The sequence below is a fragment of the Nycticebus coucang genome, chromosome 7, assembly GCF_027406575.1.
Source record: "Nycticebus coucang isolate mNycCou1 chromosome 7, mNycCou1.pri, whole genome shotgun sequence".
Classification (NCBI taxonomy): Eukaryota; Metazoa; Chordata; class Mammalia; order Primates; family Lorisidae; genus Nycticebus; species Nycticebus coucang.
Window position 1 is genome coordinate 17,824,390 of NC_069786.1, and position 16,156 is coordinate 17,840,545.

Genomic DNA, 16,156 nt, shown 5'->3' on the forward strand with positions numbered 1-16,156 from the left:
ATAAATGTCTGTTAGGCCCATTTTCTCTAGAGTTTCATTTAAGTCTCATGTTTATTTATTTATTATCTGCCTGGAGGATCTGTTCATTTATGTTGGTGGAGTGTTGAAATCTCTGACTATTATGATGTTGCTGTTTGTCACTTTGTTTAGATCTAGTAGGGTTTGTTAGGTGCACAAATATTTAGATTGTTATTATTCTTGCTGAATTGTTCCCTTTGTCATTGTATAATGACTAACTTTGTCTCTCTTCACTTTTGTTGCTTTGAAGTCTATGTCATCTTATATGAGAATGGCTACACTAGCTTCTTTTGGTTTGCATTTACGTGGAATACTCACATCGTTTTCACCTTGAGTCTGAATGAATCCTTGTGGGTTTAGGTGCATTTCCTGGAGACAGTAGATACCTGACCTGTATTTTTTATTCATTCAGCCAGCCTATGTCTCTTGAGAGGGGAGCTCAATCCATTCATTTATTGAAAGAACTGAAAAGTAGTATGGATTTCTGTCCATCCTGTTGAGTAGAACTTCACTGCTTTGTTTTACCTCTTGAGCCATTGTGGCATCTGGGCCCTGAACTTTTAGCATTTGGATGACTTTACACTGGTGGTGGTCTATTGGTGCTGACCGTTGTAATCAGATCTTAATACTTTGTGTAGGGCAGGTATGGGCTTGACAAATTCCCTCTCTGTTTGCCTGTCTGAGGAAGTCTTTATTTCTCCCTAACATAAGGAACTTAGTTTTGCAGGTTATAAAATTCTAGACTGGCCATTATTCTGTTTGAGAAGACTAAGAATGGGGCCCCTGTCCCTTCTGGCTTGTAAAGTCTCAATTTAGATGACTGCAGTTAGTCAGATGGGTTTTCCTTTGTAAGTTACCTGATGCTTTTGCTTTATGGCTTATAGGAGCTCCTTTTTTATGTTAACTTTGGCATCTGATGGTTGTATGTCATGGTGATTACCTGTTGATGATGAATCTCCCAGGAGTCCACTATACTTCTAGTACCTAGATGTCCAGATTTTTAGCAAAACCTGGAAAATTTTCCCCAAGTATTCCCTCAAATACTTTTTCCAGCCTTTGCGTATTTACCCTCAAGGATGCCTATGATTCTTATGATTCTATGATGATTTTCCTAATCCCATATTTCTTGTGGGCTTTGCTCATTCCTCTTATTCTCTGTCCTTTCTCTTTGACCAACTTGTTTAACTCAAAAGGGTTTTGTTCTGGCTGTGAGACTCTTTCTTCTCCCTGGTCTAGCCTATTCTTAACAATTTTCCTTGTGTTTTATATTTCCTTGAGTAAGTTTTTCAGTTCTAGAAACTTTGCTTGATTTTTAAAATATAACCTGATTTCTGGCGTGGCACCTGTAGCTCAGTGGTTTGGGTGCTGGCCACATATACCAAGGCTAATGGGTTCAAACCTGGCCTGGACCTGCTAAACAGCAAAGACAAGTGCAACAAAAAAATAGCCAGGCATTGTGGCAGGCACCTGTAGTCCCAGCTACTTGGGAGGCTGAGACAAGAAAATTGCTTAGGCCCAAGAATTTGAGTTTGCTGTGAGCTATAATGCTATGGCACTCCACCAAGGTGATATAGTAAGACTGTCTCAAAAAAAAAAAAAATCTGATTTCTTTAATGAAATTTTCATTCATTTTCTGTGTTGTTTTGTGGTTTCTTTGTGGTGGGTTTCTTTTTTTTTTTTTTTCCACTCGGAACATTTTTAATAATGCACATTAAAAAAAAGTATTCATCTTACAAATTGTTCTGCAATCCAAACATACAATAGCTTGGAGCACATTTAGAAAACAAAGCCAATGTAAAAAGACAGATTAAAACAACTAGAACAGTACAGGTTTTGTATGGCTCGGATTTTACAGTTTTCTTACTGCATCATCAATGTCAGAAATCTGTTCCTTCAGCTGGCTCCACTGCTCTGGATTTAAAGAAATACCTTTCCTTCCGGGTTTCATTTCACCTTCTGGATCCATCCAATATTCTCTAATATCAATAAGAACTTTCCCTTTAAAGTCCCGAACACTAACGTACCTCATTTTCCCAATCTGAAACATGTTATCATCTCTGCTGCTGCTGCTCTGTTTGGAAGATGACAGAGCTCTTGAAGTTTCACCAGTCTTTTGCTTCTTCACAGGTTTTTCTGGAGCAACTTGCTTTTTCCTCTTTAACTTTTTGTCAACTTCACTGTCTGAATCACTGCCAGAAGAGCTTGAAGAAACAAGTTCCTTTGATTTCAGCATTGCTCTGCTTCTGCAGTGTTGCACACTCCTGCTCTCTCGCTCGCGACTGACCTCTTTGTGGTGGGTTTCTATTTTACCTTCCTTACAAATCATATTCATTTTAATATTCTCACATTGGTTGATTTCCATTGGCATGAAGTTATTGTTTCCTTTTGGGAATGTCCTTTCATTTTGGTTTTTCATATACCTAAAGATCTTTCACTGATTCCTTCTGATCTAGAGTAGCTTTTGCTTCTTATTTTTGGATTTTTTTCGTTTAGATCAGGCGTCCTCAAACTTTTTAAACAGGGGGCCAATTCACTGTCCCTCAGACCGTTGGAGGGCCAGACTATAGCTAAAAAAAAAAACAAAAACAATGAACAAATTCCTATGCATGCTGCACATAACTTATTTTGAAGTAAAAAACAAAATGGGAACAAATACAATTCACACTGCTTTGTGTGGCCTGCGGGCCACAGTTTGAGGACTCCTGGTTTAGATGATGGCAGGCCAAGGCATGTGGATTGCTTGAGGTCAAGAGTTCAAGACCAAAAGTGAGCAAAAGAGAAATGCCATCTCTACTAAAAATAGAAAAACTAGCAAGGTGTCATGGTGGGCACCCATAGTCCCTGCTACTCAGGAGGCTGAGACAAGAGGATCCCTTGAGCCTGAGTTTGGTGTTGCAGTGAGCTATGATGACACCACTGCACTATACCCAGAGTGAGACTCTGTCACAAAAAATAAAAAATAGGGGCGGCACCTGTGGCTCAGTGAGTAGGGCGCCGGCCACATATGCCGAGGGTGGTGGGTTCAAACCCAGCCCCTGCCAAACTGCAACAAAAAAATAGCCAGGTGTTGTGGCGGGCACCTGTAGTCCCAGCTGCTTGGGAGGCTGAGGCAAGAGAATCATGTAAGCCTGGGCAGTGCCTGTGGCTCAAAGGAGTAGGGCACCGGCCCCATACGCAGGAGGTGGCGGGTTCAAACCCAGCACTGGCCAGAAACTACAAAAAAAAAAAAAAAAAAGAGAATCATGTAAGCCCAAGAGTTAGAGGCTGCTGTGAGCCGTGTTACGCCACAGCACTCTATCCGAGGGCGGTACAGTGAGACTCTGTCTCTACAAAAAAAATAAATAAATAAAAAAATAAAAAATAAAATAAAAAATTTTACGCAATATAAGAGCAAAAAACCCAACTCCAAAAGCATAGTTATAAAAATAACTTCTCTATAAGCATAGAGAAATTGTGATCTTGGGTTTAGGTACAGACTTATAGCGCTTTTTTATATAAAATATATAAGCATCCTTAACTATTAAACCAGAGATTATGAGACTTTTGTTGTACAGCAATATTTTTTTTGCAGTCATTTGAATAATTTGTCCTAAGATGTTCTAAGGTGTCCTAAATTCTTATTATATGTCTGTTTGCATAAACTCCATAATTGGGAACAACTATACCCAGGAAGCTCTGTCACCATGCGTCTTAATATACTCTATGTAATTTAAGTCTATAGGAAGTAAGAAATTCTTTATAGTTGGGATGGATGGCTGCACCACATGGCCAGAAAAGGCAAAGTCCCCCATTTTGCCAGATATTTAGGCATCAATGTGTTCATCCTTGATCTGAAGGGTCCGAACTCATTCTATCACTCCAAATAAGCCATGACAACCTCTAATGACCTCCTCTTAATCAATAGTCCCTGGGCCTAGAGGGAGGACGTTTGTAGTTTTAGCAGTGGGACATTGGCAATGGAGAACAGGTTAGGGCCAGTGGGTTTAAATTATTTTTACATTCTGGAGATATTAGGTAAACTTTGAAATTTATTTAATATTTGTCTTGACACTAGGAAACAAAGGAAAAATAATCATTAGTGTTTTATTTTTATTTATTTATTTATTTATTATTTGCAGTTTTGGCTGGGGCCGGGCTTGAACCCACCACCCCTGGTATATGGGGCTGGTACCCTACTCCTTGAGCCACAGGTGCCACCCATCATTAGTGTTTTAAATAAAAGGTCATTTTTCCATGACTTTTTCTTGAATAAGCATATTGGACCATGCTGATTATAAATCATTATTTGAGAATGATCAAAGTAAAATAATAATGGTCTGTGGATGATAAATTCTTTAGACCAGCTGTGGTTAAAGAGAAAATTGACAGGCTCAACACATGTAGCTCAAGTGGCTAGGGTGCCAGTCACATACACCAGAGCTGGCGGATTCGAATCCAGCCCAGGCTGCCAAACAACAATGACAACTACAACCAAAAAATAGCCCAGAATTGTGGTGGGTACCTGTAGTCCCAGCTACTTGGGAGGCTGAGGCAAGAGAATCACTTAAGCCCCAGAGATGAAGGTTGTTGTGAGCTGTGACGCCATGGCACTCTACCCAGGGCGACATACTGAGACTCTATCTCAAAAAACAACAACAACAACAACAAAAATTGACAAACATATCTGGTTATTTTTGTGTCATACAACATTTTTAACATAACCAAATTATTACTGATAAAATACACCAAGACATATAAGCATTTTAGGAACCTCATACCATTTCAGAACACATATTAGTAACATGTTCATATAAACATAATTCAAAGAAAGTTAAACACCATTTTTGATGATACTTCCTGTATAATTTTAACATACCAAATTGACCAAATGTGTCTTTTCTTGAACTTTCAGTGGCTTTAATAATAACAAAAAACTTGGGCAGTGTCTGTGGCTCAGTGGGTTGGGCGCTGACTCCATATACTAAGGGTGGTGGTTTCAAACCCGGCCCCAGCCAAACTGCAACAAAAAATAGCTGGCCATTGCAGCAAGTGCCTGTAGTCTTAGCTACTCGGGAGGCTGAGGCAAGAGAATCGCCTAAGCCCCGGAGTTGGGGTGTGAGCTGTTTGACACCACAGCACTCTACTGAGGGCAATAAAGTGAGACTCTGTCTCTACAAAAAAATAAAGAAATAAAAAAAAAAATATATATATATATAGTTTGCATATAGAATTGGATTTTGTTTTAAATATCTAGTAGTAAAACTGCCCTTAGAAATTAATGAAGGGATGCAAGGTGAGAACTAAAGCAAGAGCCCATAGAACTCTGAGAAGGAACACACTTAGCTAAAATAAAGAGAATGATCAGCTATTGCTTCCTCATTTGCTTGATAATAATCACTGCTGCCGTGATTACTTCTTTACCCTGCAATCATGCATAATTGTAAGTGTAGGACATCACCTATTTGGAACCTACCAGTAGTATTGGAGATATCTTTTGAGTCCTGCATTCCAAGAATGAACCCACCCAGACCAAGGAACTGGCTCAGCTGGTCTTGGACCCTCCACCCAAAGTGCTGCACTCCAGTAACTGACCCATGCAGACAGAGGCCCATACCAAAGGACTGATAGCCTTCGCCTGAAACCAGGCAATTAGCAGACTTTGTCTAATCTTTTGCCCATCAAACTGTCATTAAAAGCCCTGTTCTTCCAATTCTCTGGGAGGCCAATTTCAGAGATTTCCCCTGTCTCCCACTTAATGCTATACAGAATAAACTCTTTCTGGGCAGTAAGCCCTGGTGTCTCTGGACATTAGCTTTCTCTTGGGCAGCAAGCAGATGAACCTGACTGGGTATCAGGTAGTTTTAATTATGATGTTAACTATTAGCAATTATTATTATTATTTTTTGAGACAGAGCCTCAAGCTATTGCCCTGGGTAGAGTGCAATGGCATCACAGCTCACAGCAACCTCAAACTCCTGGGCTCAAGCGATTCTCTTGCCTCTGCCTCCCAAGTAGCTGGGACTACAGGTGCCCGCCACAATGCCCGGCTATTTTTTGGTTGTAGTCGTCACTGTTGTTTGGCAGGACCGGGCTGGATTCGAACCCGCCAGCTCAGGTGTATGTGGCTGGCGCCTTAGCCACTTGAGCCACAGGCACCGAGCCAGCAATTATTATTTTTAATGAAAAACCTAGGAAGTTAAATTTTGAATTTTTTAAGTCCCCAATAGATATATATTTTTAGCTTTATATATTATGATAAAGTAAGATGTTAAGGTTTATGAACTTAAACTGAATGTTTAAAAATAATTTCAGTAATGTACTCAGAAATGGCTTGTATATTGTACAATTGCCTGGTATTTAATGTCAATGACATGACTTTAAGATTTCAAATTGTTGCAGGAAGATGAGGCCCAGTGGAGAGAAAGAGCACCTAAGCACCATGCTTATAAGAGGAAGGGCTTTATTTCAGCCAGCAGAGCCAACGACATAGAAGAATTCAAAATGGCCATGCTTCCCAACTGGCTTGGTCTTTCTCTTTTTATCAACAGTCAAAAAGTTGCAACTCACAGGTACCTTTCTCATTGGTCAGTTTAAATCAAGTGGGAGAAGCTGTTCCAGCCCGCAAAGAATTACAGGATTTCCACATAAGTGGAAATTTCCAGGTCCCAGTAAGTTAAGTCTACAAATTTCGAAGAGCTGAGTCACCATGGAGAGGACCCTGCAGGTGTATCCTTGGGGTCTCCTTGAGAAGACCTCTCCTAGACCTCACCCTTACCAGGAATCCTCTCTCAAAATTACTGAAAAGGATCTTGAAACTATGACTTATAAACACATAGTCAGAAGCAGATCTTATAGATTTTTAAGACTTTTCATTTGCCACTTTTCCAATAGCTACTCCTCTCCACTTTAGATGAGTGATTTCTTTATTACTGATTTTATTGCCCTAAATAATTGTTGCTAGGCAACTCTAAATTTGTATTTCCAAAGATAGAAAGCCAGGTAGAAAACTTACATCTCAAGGTCCATCTTTAAACAAAGATAAGTTTTGTTATGTAAACTTTGAGCCATTGTCCTTTTATCCTAATAGTTTTTGGTGGTTGCAGAGAGGAGAAATCCCCTTACAAATGGACATTTCTTTTTGCATTACAAATGGACATTTCTTTTTGCAGAGGTAAAATTTCTTTTGCAAAGAGTTTTAAAGTAGTTAGTTAATACTAGACTGATATAGTTTGATAAGTGGTCTTTTCTTTTTTTTTGTTTTTCTTTTTTTTGTAGAGACAGAGTCTCACTTTATGGCCCTCGGTAGAGTGCCGTGGCATCACACAGCTCACAGCAACCTCCAACTCCTGGGCTTCCGCGATTTTCTTGCCTCAGCCTCCTGAGCAGCTGGGACTACAGGTGCCCGCACAACGCCAGGCTATTTTTTGGTTGCAGTTCAGCCGGGGCCGAGTTTGAACCCGACACCCTCGGTATATGGGGCCGGCGCCCTACCGACTGAGCCACAGGCGCCGCCCAGGCAGTCCTTTTTTATAAGCCAAGGTTAGAATCATATAGGCATAACATAAAAGGGTATGTACATGTAAACGTCTAAGCATACACACGTGCACACAAAGTTTTAATAGCTTTTATCTCAAAACTCTAGCCATAAGATCCTCTGAAGTCCAAACCAAGTCTGTATATATTATTTTTTCTATTTCTCTCTTTCCCTTTTTAACAGTGGGTTTTTCTGAGTCTTGGCCAGGTTGCTTCCACAGATAAAGATAGCTTTCAATCTACTAGACTTTAGGACAGACAATGTCTGATTGAAAGTCATCTTTAATCTTCTAATCTACCCGAATTTAGGATGGAGGTGTCTGTTAACTTTTCAGATTTTAGAACCTGTCACCCAAAAAAACTGCCACAAGAGAAACTATAGTTGGAAGTGTTATTCAACCTTTCAGACCTTGGACTTCACTTATAAATCAATCAACAGCAAATTTAATGTAAGCAAAAGGAAAATAGAGTAAAACTTCAATGCCCTGTGCCACCCAAGGGACTATAACAAATGGATCAACATTCAGAGGTAGTCAACATAAGGAACTAACCCTACTGTACTTATTTGACATGTGGTGCCTGCCTGGTCTATGAAAATTAGGTCGATTTAAGGAGGTGGTCAATGTAGAGGTGATCAACTATGGAGATTCTATAAAGAGCTTAATAGGCCCCACATCTACATGCCACATAGCAATAGAGATAAACATTCAATATAGAGAGAAATTCAAGAGTTTCCAAACAAATGAAGTGCAATTTCACCTGATAAGCCCTGGAGTGCCACATCAAAACAGTTAGGTTAGCCCATAATAATCTTAGCACTCTAGGAAGCTGAGGCAGGTGGATTGCTTGAGCTCATAAGTTTGAGACCAGCCTGAGCAAGAGCGAGACTCTCCTCTCTACTAAAAACAGAAAAACAAGGGTGGCGCCTGTGGCTCAAAGGAGTAAGGTGCCGGCCCCATATGCCGGAGGTGGTGGGTTCAAACCCAGCCCTGGCCAAAAACAAAAAACAAACAAACAAAAAACAGAAAAACAATCTGGGTGTCATGGCAGGTGCCTGTCGTCCCAGATTCTCGGGAGACTGAGGAAAGAGGAATTCTTGAGCCCAGGAGTTTGAGGTTGCTGTGAGCTCTGACGCTGTTGCTGGAATTTCTTTCTGCAGTAGGTTCTTGGTCTTGAAGATTCAAAGAGTGAACCCAGGGACCACAGATACCAGTGATAAGATAGAATTTATTAGATAGAAAGGGATAGAAGGAAAGGCACCAGAGCCTTTGACAGAGATAGGGAGATCCGAGTGGGAACTCCCCTACCTGGGTCTTTGGATTTTAAATTGTTTTATAAATAGGGAGAGCTAGAGAATTACATTTGGCTAGAATTTGTCAGACTTCAATGTTGATTAACAAATGAATGAGGGTATTAAAAAAATGAATGCAGTTCTTTCAGCTGGGGGTGGAGAAGTGGCAGGAAGTCCACTCTAGAAGGGGTCTAGCTTACATGAAATGCTGGAAAAGTTGCTTTTCTCCTGTCTTACTTGTATTCAGAGAGTGCTGTTTGGAGAGAAAAACTCTGTTTGCTTAGGCCTGTGCAGCTCGAATGGGGAAACCCCTGTGCCAATCCCATAGCACTCTACCCAGAGTGATAGAGTGAGACCCTGTCTCCAATCCCTCCCTAAAAAAAAAAAAGTGAGTTAGTTCCCACTTTCACAATGATCCAACCCCACACAAAAAGGAGTTCCCTTAAAATTCTCCAGATTGAAAGGGATGTCCCCTATTGTCTTGTACCTTCAAATAGCACTCACCTATTTGGTGGCAAGTCAAAATCTAGAGTCCCTTTCTTCTGAGGTGATCATCAGGCATTCACAAATGTGTTAGAAGCCAATTATGGCAGAACTGGTGGGAGAGCCCAGACCCCTCTATAGGAAATATGGCCATGCAGCTGCTAAGAGATGCTTTTGGTCTCTCCCTACTCCACAGCCACCAAACCATGAACAACACCACCCCGGACAAGCCCCTGGAAATGTTACTGGACAAAGAAGGTCTAGCTGACTGTCACTGTCCAGCCAACATGCAGAGATGGGGTTTTAGGTCCAAACAAGCTTTATTTGTCAGAAGGCCAGCAATTCTGGAGAACAGTGAGAGTAGCCTCTCAATTCTGTTCTGCCTGAGTTATAATTTTAATCACTTTTTTAATGAAATACAAAGAAACTGTTAGGGTCTAATGTACTAACCTGCCCAGGAAGAATCGAGTGCCTGTCCCACCCAAGAAATAATGAATGTACTAATCTCTGCCCCTCCGACCGTCTGCCATAATCCAGTGTAGAATTCCTTTCTGATTTCACCCCACCTGCACCCAGTTGGAATAAAGACCACATTGCCCACACAGAACTGAGACTCCGTTTTCCTTTCATCTCACTTATCAGAATGATCTCTCATCTTTTGGGTTTTTAACCTCTCAGAAACCAACCTAGAATATTTTAACCTTTTCTGACAGAAGGTAGCATGAAAGTAGTCTCCATTCTAACAATGCAAAGTGTTTAAACAACAAAAAGCTGATTTTCACTTAACGAAATATCTAGAATCATCAGAGAAGACATCATATCATTAAAGTAACCTTTACTCTACCAATATCACAATACCTGTTGTCTATGTGTGACTACCTTCTCAGAGTCTCCTGAGATAAACATCCTCACAATCCCAGAGAAACCTTAACCAGATAATCACAGAAGGTGTGTGGGGAAGGCTGAGCAGACTAGACGAGGCCAGCTGTACTGCTTTAGCTTAGCTTCTCAGACTCCATCTTGTAGGCCATTTTTCTGGCTTCATAATTGTTATCAAAACCACAAGGAGGTTTTGGCTTAGGTCTAGTTGCTTGCTGCACAGAGATCCAATTACTGAGACAATGAGGATTGCCAAGGAAGAAAGGAATTTTTAACACAAAAGAGGAGAATCTTCCTCAACTCTGTTTCTCTAAGGGAGATCAAGGGCTTTTGAACAAGGGGCCATGTGCCTCAGGGCAGGTTGAGAAGAATGGTGAGACTTGGTATCAAGAAGTCTGCCTGGCCCTAGGGCTGTCAGAATCTCAGTTCCTTTGTCTTACAGACTATCCACCATTTGGGGGAAACAACTCAAAAAAGCCAAGTAGTTAGAGAAAGGGAGAGGATTACAAAAACCATACAAGGGTAATTAAAATTTGTTCATGCAGGCAGTACCTTTGGCTCAAAGGGTAGGGTGCCGGCCCCAAATGCTGGAGGTAGCGGGTTCAAACCCAGCCCTGGCTGAAATCTGCAAAAAAAATTTGTCCATGCAGCCCTCAGAGATGGTAAATATTTCTTTTAGATGTTAGAAGCTATCAGACTCTTAGTTCATCTTTCCTAGATCTGGACAAAGGGGGACCTCAGGGTAAGCCTAACAGCATCTGTGCAGATTGTCTACAGATGCAAATGCCCCCCACAAAAGACAGATTTGCAAGGTTACTTCTATTTGCAGGCCCTTTGAACAGTCATCTCAAGTATGTCTGGGTATACATATTTCGGGCTACAATATTTCCTTTCCTTCAGGGCACAGGCTTGGGTTCAGTCCTGGTGTAATTCATATTCTCTCTCTCTCTCTCTCTCTCTCTCGTCTCTGCTGAGTCCTTGGTCTTGGAGATTCAAAGAATGAATCCATGGGTCACTGCAAGTAAATGAAAGGACATATTTTACTGATAGATAAGGGGAGAAAAAAAAGACAGCTTTCTACATGCAGAAGGAAGGGGCGTTTCCAAGGGGTGGTCCAAGTGGGCCTTCCTGCTTAGGGGTTTATATACAGCTTTCATACCCTGCAGGCAGGGAAGTTTGAGGAGATGGAATGTCACAACCATTTGGTGTCAGGGACCTGAGAACAGTAGTGAATTTTAAAACTCCCTAGTGTAGGAATGTGGTCTTCTTTTGTTTGGGGTGTGTTCCTTGCTCCAGGAGTGAAGGCTTAGATGGGAGGCTGGTCACACTCACTCTTGGACCTGCCTGGGCCTAAAGAATGTGGTTGAGCTTGATTAGGCCCAGAAGGTGGGGTTCATGTCCAGCCCTGAATGAGGGAGGATATATCACTGGGTTCACATCCTGGCTCCTCCCCTTGTTGAGAGAGGCAAGCATTGATCTTTTCTAAGCCTCAGGTTCCTTTCCCTCATATAGTCTTGGAGGACTGGATATAATAACATACCCCAAATTTCTAACAGACTTCCTATCATATGGCAGGCCGCCTCCTCCTATTATGAAACTGTTATCTCAGGAAGGTTTTACAAAGCCGCTAATTGCATCTATGCCTTGTAAAAGGGCCTTTGAGGGAGCTCTTCGAATCCTTTTCTCAACTCTCTAAGAGGCAGTGCTTCCCATTTAAGGGAGAATGGCTTGCTACAGGCCAGACATTTATTGAATTGCCCGGAACAAATGTTGTTTTGCTTTTTCGTTGGAGATCATGAGGCTCTGGTGTAAAGCACAGATTGCATTTTTGTGTTTTTTCTTTTTATTGCTTTTGATCAAAAAAGCAATACATAGAGTTGTTACAGAAAATATTCAAGCAACACAGAAGCGTGTATGTGTGTGTGTGTTTATTTAGAGAGAGAGAGAGAGTGTTGTGTAAAAATTGCCGGGTCCTTACCGCATGCACTTTCTGATGTACATTTAGGATGTTGAGGTCTGAGGGGTGTAGGCAATAACATTTTTCCTTTTTTGAATCTTGACCCAATTGAGAAATAAGATTAAGACCAAATCCTACTTTTATTACTAATAAAGTTGGCCTTAGAGAATGTGCATTATACTTGAGGGCAAGTGGGTTTTCTAACAACCCCAGAATTAGATAGACCCCCACCCTGGTGGTACTGGACCATTTCAGATGGAGCCTTAGCTGCCAAAACAGCCTGGCCCAGCGCAATCTCCTTACAGGCTCTCTGTAGGTGGGCACATAGGAGCGAGGAGGACATAGAGCTCATGCCAGTTCCTCCTGCCAAATATATCAGTCACCAACAGCCAACCTCACGTGTGTGTGTGTGTAAAAGAGAGAGAAAGAGAAGACAGAGACAGAATGGAGGGGTAGAAAGAGGTCAGGAGGGGGCGGTGCCTGTGGCTCAGTCGGTAAGGCGCCGGCCCCATATACCGAGGGTGGCGGGTTCAAACCCGGCCCCGGCTGAACTGCAACCAAAAAATAGCCGGGCATTGTGGCAGGTGCCTGTAGTCCCAGCTGCTCGGGAGGCTGAGGCAAGAGAATCGCTTAAGCCCAGGAGTTGGAGGTTGCTGTGAGCTGTGTGAGGCCACGGCACTCTACTGAGGGCCATAAAGTGAGACCCTGCCTCTACCAAAAAAAAAAAGAGGTCAGGAGGATCATAGTAAGGATTGTTCTCCAAGAGGAAGAAAACATCAAAGCGGGTTCTTTTTTTTTTTTTTTGAGAGACAGAGTCTCACTTTGTTACCCTTGGTAGAGTGCTATGGTGTCACAGCTTACAGCAACCTCCAGCTCTTGGGCCCAGGTGATTCTCTTGCCTCAGACTCCCGAGTAGCTGGGACTACAGGCACCCGCCACGATGCCCGGCAATTTTTTTGTTGCAGTTCAGCCGGGGCTGGGTTTGAACCTGCCACCTTTGGTATATGGGGCCAGCGTCCTACTCACTGAGCCACTGGCGCCGCCCCATCAAAGTGGGTTCTGTCAGGGTCCTGTCGGTTCTGTTGCTGCTGATGAGAGCAGCGGCCGCTGAGACCTGTGGAAACTGGCAGCAATCCATTGAACAAATACAGAAGCGACGGTAAAGAAAGACAAGAGACATAGAGTAGAATTAAAAGTGGGAGCCCGGGGCCCATTGCCTGTTGTGGAATTCCGGCAATGGCACCGGGTGTTTGCTCCACTCTGCTTTTATTGGAGTGTATTTGACCAGAGGGTAAGATGAGGGAGGGAACAAAGGTGTCAGCAGTTTATTGGACTGATCTATCAGCTTCTATTTTTATTATAATTAACCTTAAGGGTAGCATTCAGTAATCTGAAATCTGAGCCTGGACTGGGAGAGCTTCTGGCTTAAGGTCACACACCCAGATTTCTAGGGAGGTGTTAAACTCCACTAGTTCTTTGTGGAGTGAAAACGCCATCAGCTTTAATCTCCTCTGAGGGATGGGTAAGGAGGCGTTTTCCTTCCATCACCACCACAGAGGATTTTCCTCTGGTATAAGGGATATAAGCTCTTTTGCCCATAGCTGGAGCTACTCCCTTGGTCTCTGCCCCAGGCAAATACAAATCTCCACAGTGGATATCTGCTTTGCCCATTTAACAGGCAGGAAACGCCCTAGAAGATGTATCTTTTTCTAGGACTTGTCATAGCCTCTTCTAGGACCATTATTCTTCTCAGAGTGCTCACAGATCCAGCAGGGTGTTTGTAAGCTGTATCCTCAAAAGACTAGAATTTGAGAAAAGGCAAGAAGCTTGTTAGCAACAGCTAGCTTAAATGTAAACTAGCTGACTTTTCTTTGTTCCGACTTACTTAGCTTACTTTCTAGTTTTCCTCTTTTTCTAGGGGTGCTTTCCTTTGCCAAGAATGGGGTCTTCAGTCCCCATTCTGCCAGCAGGGTCCCCTTCCTCATATATTATCTCTGGTTTTCTGCTGCTCCCCCAATACTTCCACAAACAGCCTCACACATTATTTCATTGGGCCCTTGGTGAATATTTATGCAGAAAAAAAGTTACCTAGAGGAAAAGTTCTGAGAAGGGACCTCTGTATAGTTTAGATTGATGCATACTGAACCTTGATTTTGGATCTAGGAACTGAAAGTATTTTTATTTTCCCTGTTATTTTTACTGGGATTTACTAACCTCAATTTATTTATTTAATTTTAATTTTTTTGAGACAGACTCACACTTTGTTGCCCTCAGTAGAGTGCTGTGCAGTCACAGCTCACTGCAACCTCAAACTCTTGGGGCTCAAACTATCCTCTTTTTTTTTTTTTGAGACAGAGCCTCAAGCTGTGGCCTTAGGTAGCATAGCAACCTCCAACTCCTGGGTTCAAGAGATTCTCCAGCCTCAGCCTCCCAAGTAGCTGGGACTACAGGTATCCTCCAGGACACCTGACTTTTTTTTTTTTTTTTTTTGTAGAGACAGAGTCTCACTTTATGGCCCTCGGTAGAGTGCCGTGGCCTCACGCAGCTCACAGCAACCTCCAACTCCTGGGCTTAAGCGATTCTCTTGCCTCAGCCTCCCGAGTAGCTGGGACTACAGGCGCCCGCCACAACGCCCGGCTATTTTTTGGTTGCAGTTTGGCCGGGGCCGGGTTTGAACCCGCCACCATCGGTATATGGGGCCGGCACCTTACCGACTGAGCCACAGGCGCCGCCCTTTTTTTTTTTTTTTTTTAGTGAAGACAAGTCTTGGCTCTTGCTCAGGCTAGTGTTGAACTCCTCAGCTCAAGGGACCCTCCCATCTTGGCCTCCCAGAATGCTAGGTTTACAGTCATGAGCCACAGCTCTGGACCAGAATAAATCCTTTTAATAAAGGGATTTGTTTTGGGAAGGCCACACTTGGAGATCTGGAGGGCCTTGAGGCCCAAGGTTCTCCACTCACAGAAGTAGATCCAGCCTCTCCTGTCTGAGCCCCTCAATTGCAAGCACCTGGCTACATAATTGACCTTCCTCCATTCCCAGTGCCATCCTCTTCAATGGGCACAATGTCACCTAGGGGATTGGGAAGGGGAAGGGGGTGGGCAGCAGTGCAGAGGAAGAATAAAACGGGCCTACAAAATGTGGGGCACCTTGTCCTCAGAGGTGAAAAACCAACCGGCAGACAGGCTAAGCAGGCTGCTGGGAGTATCTACCCCAGGCGTAAATAGCCTCCCAGGAGTGCCAGGAAGCGCCAAGGCCCCAGGCAGTTTCCTCACCGGCAGCCCCAAGTGCCTGATGTACAAGGGGTACTCCTTGGTCACACCTGACCATCAAATAATGAAGAAAAAAATAAACTGAAAATAGGAAATAAAGTGCAAGGTAGCTGCCCCAGGGGAAGAGATGTCACAGCCCTCTTCCAACCGAGTGTTAACGACGGAAACACTGAGGCTCAGAGAGGTGGCTGAAGTTGCCCAGGGGCACCCAGCAGGCTTGTAGCTTAGGTCCTAGACTTCGGGAAGAGTGCTCTTTCGGGTGTCGAGGTGGGGGGGCGGAGTTGCGGCGTGGAAGGCTCAGCTGGCGCGCCCTCTCCGGTCTCCACCGCCCCGGGCCCAGCCTGCGGGAGTCGGCTCCAGGCCCCAGCGCCCTCCCTCTACCTCCTCCCCAGCCAGCCTGTGCGCCGGCCCCCTGCCAGTCCCCGCTGGGTGGAGGCGCGCGGGCAGCGCCGCGGCCTTATCAATGGGCCGGGTGGTTTAGCGCGCTCGGCCACCTCATCCTAGGAGCGGCAGTCCTGGCCCACCCCGGGTCTGGTGGCCCAGCCATGGCTCCTGGGAGCGCGGTGGCCGGCAGGGGTCCAAGACCCTGTGCCAGGTGCTAAGCTCCGGATTCCGCAGAGCGCACAGGCCGGCGGCCGTCGGGCGCCCGCGGGGAGCGCGCGGGACACCATGCGTCCCCGCCTGTCGCCTTCGCTACCTGGGCTACTGCTGCTGCTGCTGCTCTCCTGCGCCCAGCACTGGGTGAGT

The 16,156-nt window shown here is 43.8% G+C and overlaps 2 protein-coding genes across 6 annotated transcripts in view; one reads left to right on the plus strand and one right to left on the minus strand.

Annotated features, from left to right (window-relative positions):
• Positions 1–1,702: 1,702 nt before the first annotated feature.
• LOC128590222 (activated RNA polymerase II transcriptional coactivator p15-like) lies at positions 1,703–2,297 on the minus strand. Its single transcript, XM_053597483.1, has one exon. The coding sequence runs from the start codon at positions 2,249–2,251 to the stop codon at positions 1,868–1,870; it is 384 nt and encodes a 127-aa protein (XP_053453458.1). The 5' UTR covers positions 2,252–2,297; the 3' UTR covers positions 1,703–1,867.
• Positions 2,298–15,804: 13,507 nt separating this feature from the next.
• Positions 15,805–16,156, plus strand: part of SCTR (secretin receptor) — an 85,211-nt gene continuing 84,859 nt past the window's right edge. For all 5 annotated transcript variants that reach the window (XM_053598055.1, XM_053598060.1, XM_053598056.1 and 2 more), the window contains exon 1: positions 15,805–16,150. In XM_053598055.1, the coding sequence (XP_053454030.1) occupies positions 16,079–16,150 (72 nt within the window). In that variant the 5' untranslated portion in view covers positions 15,805–16,078. The remainder of the gene's footprint in view (positions 16,151–16,156) is intronic.

Coding starts and splice junctions, on each gene's coding strand:
- LOC128590222 (XM_053597483.1), bottom strand. CDS start 2,251: ATGCTGAAATCAAAGGAACTTGTTTCTTCAAGCTCTTCTGGCAGTGAT.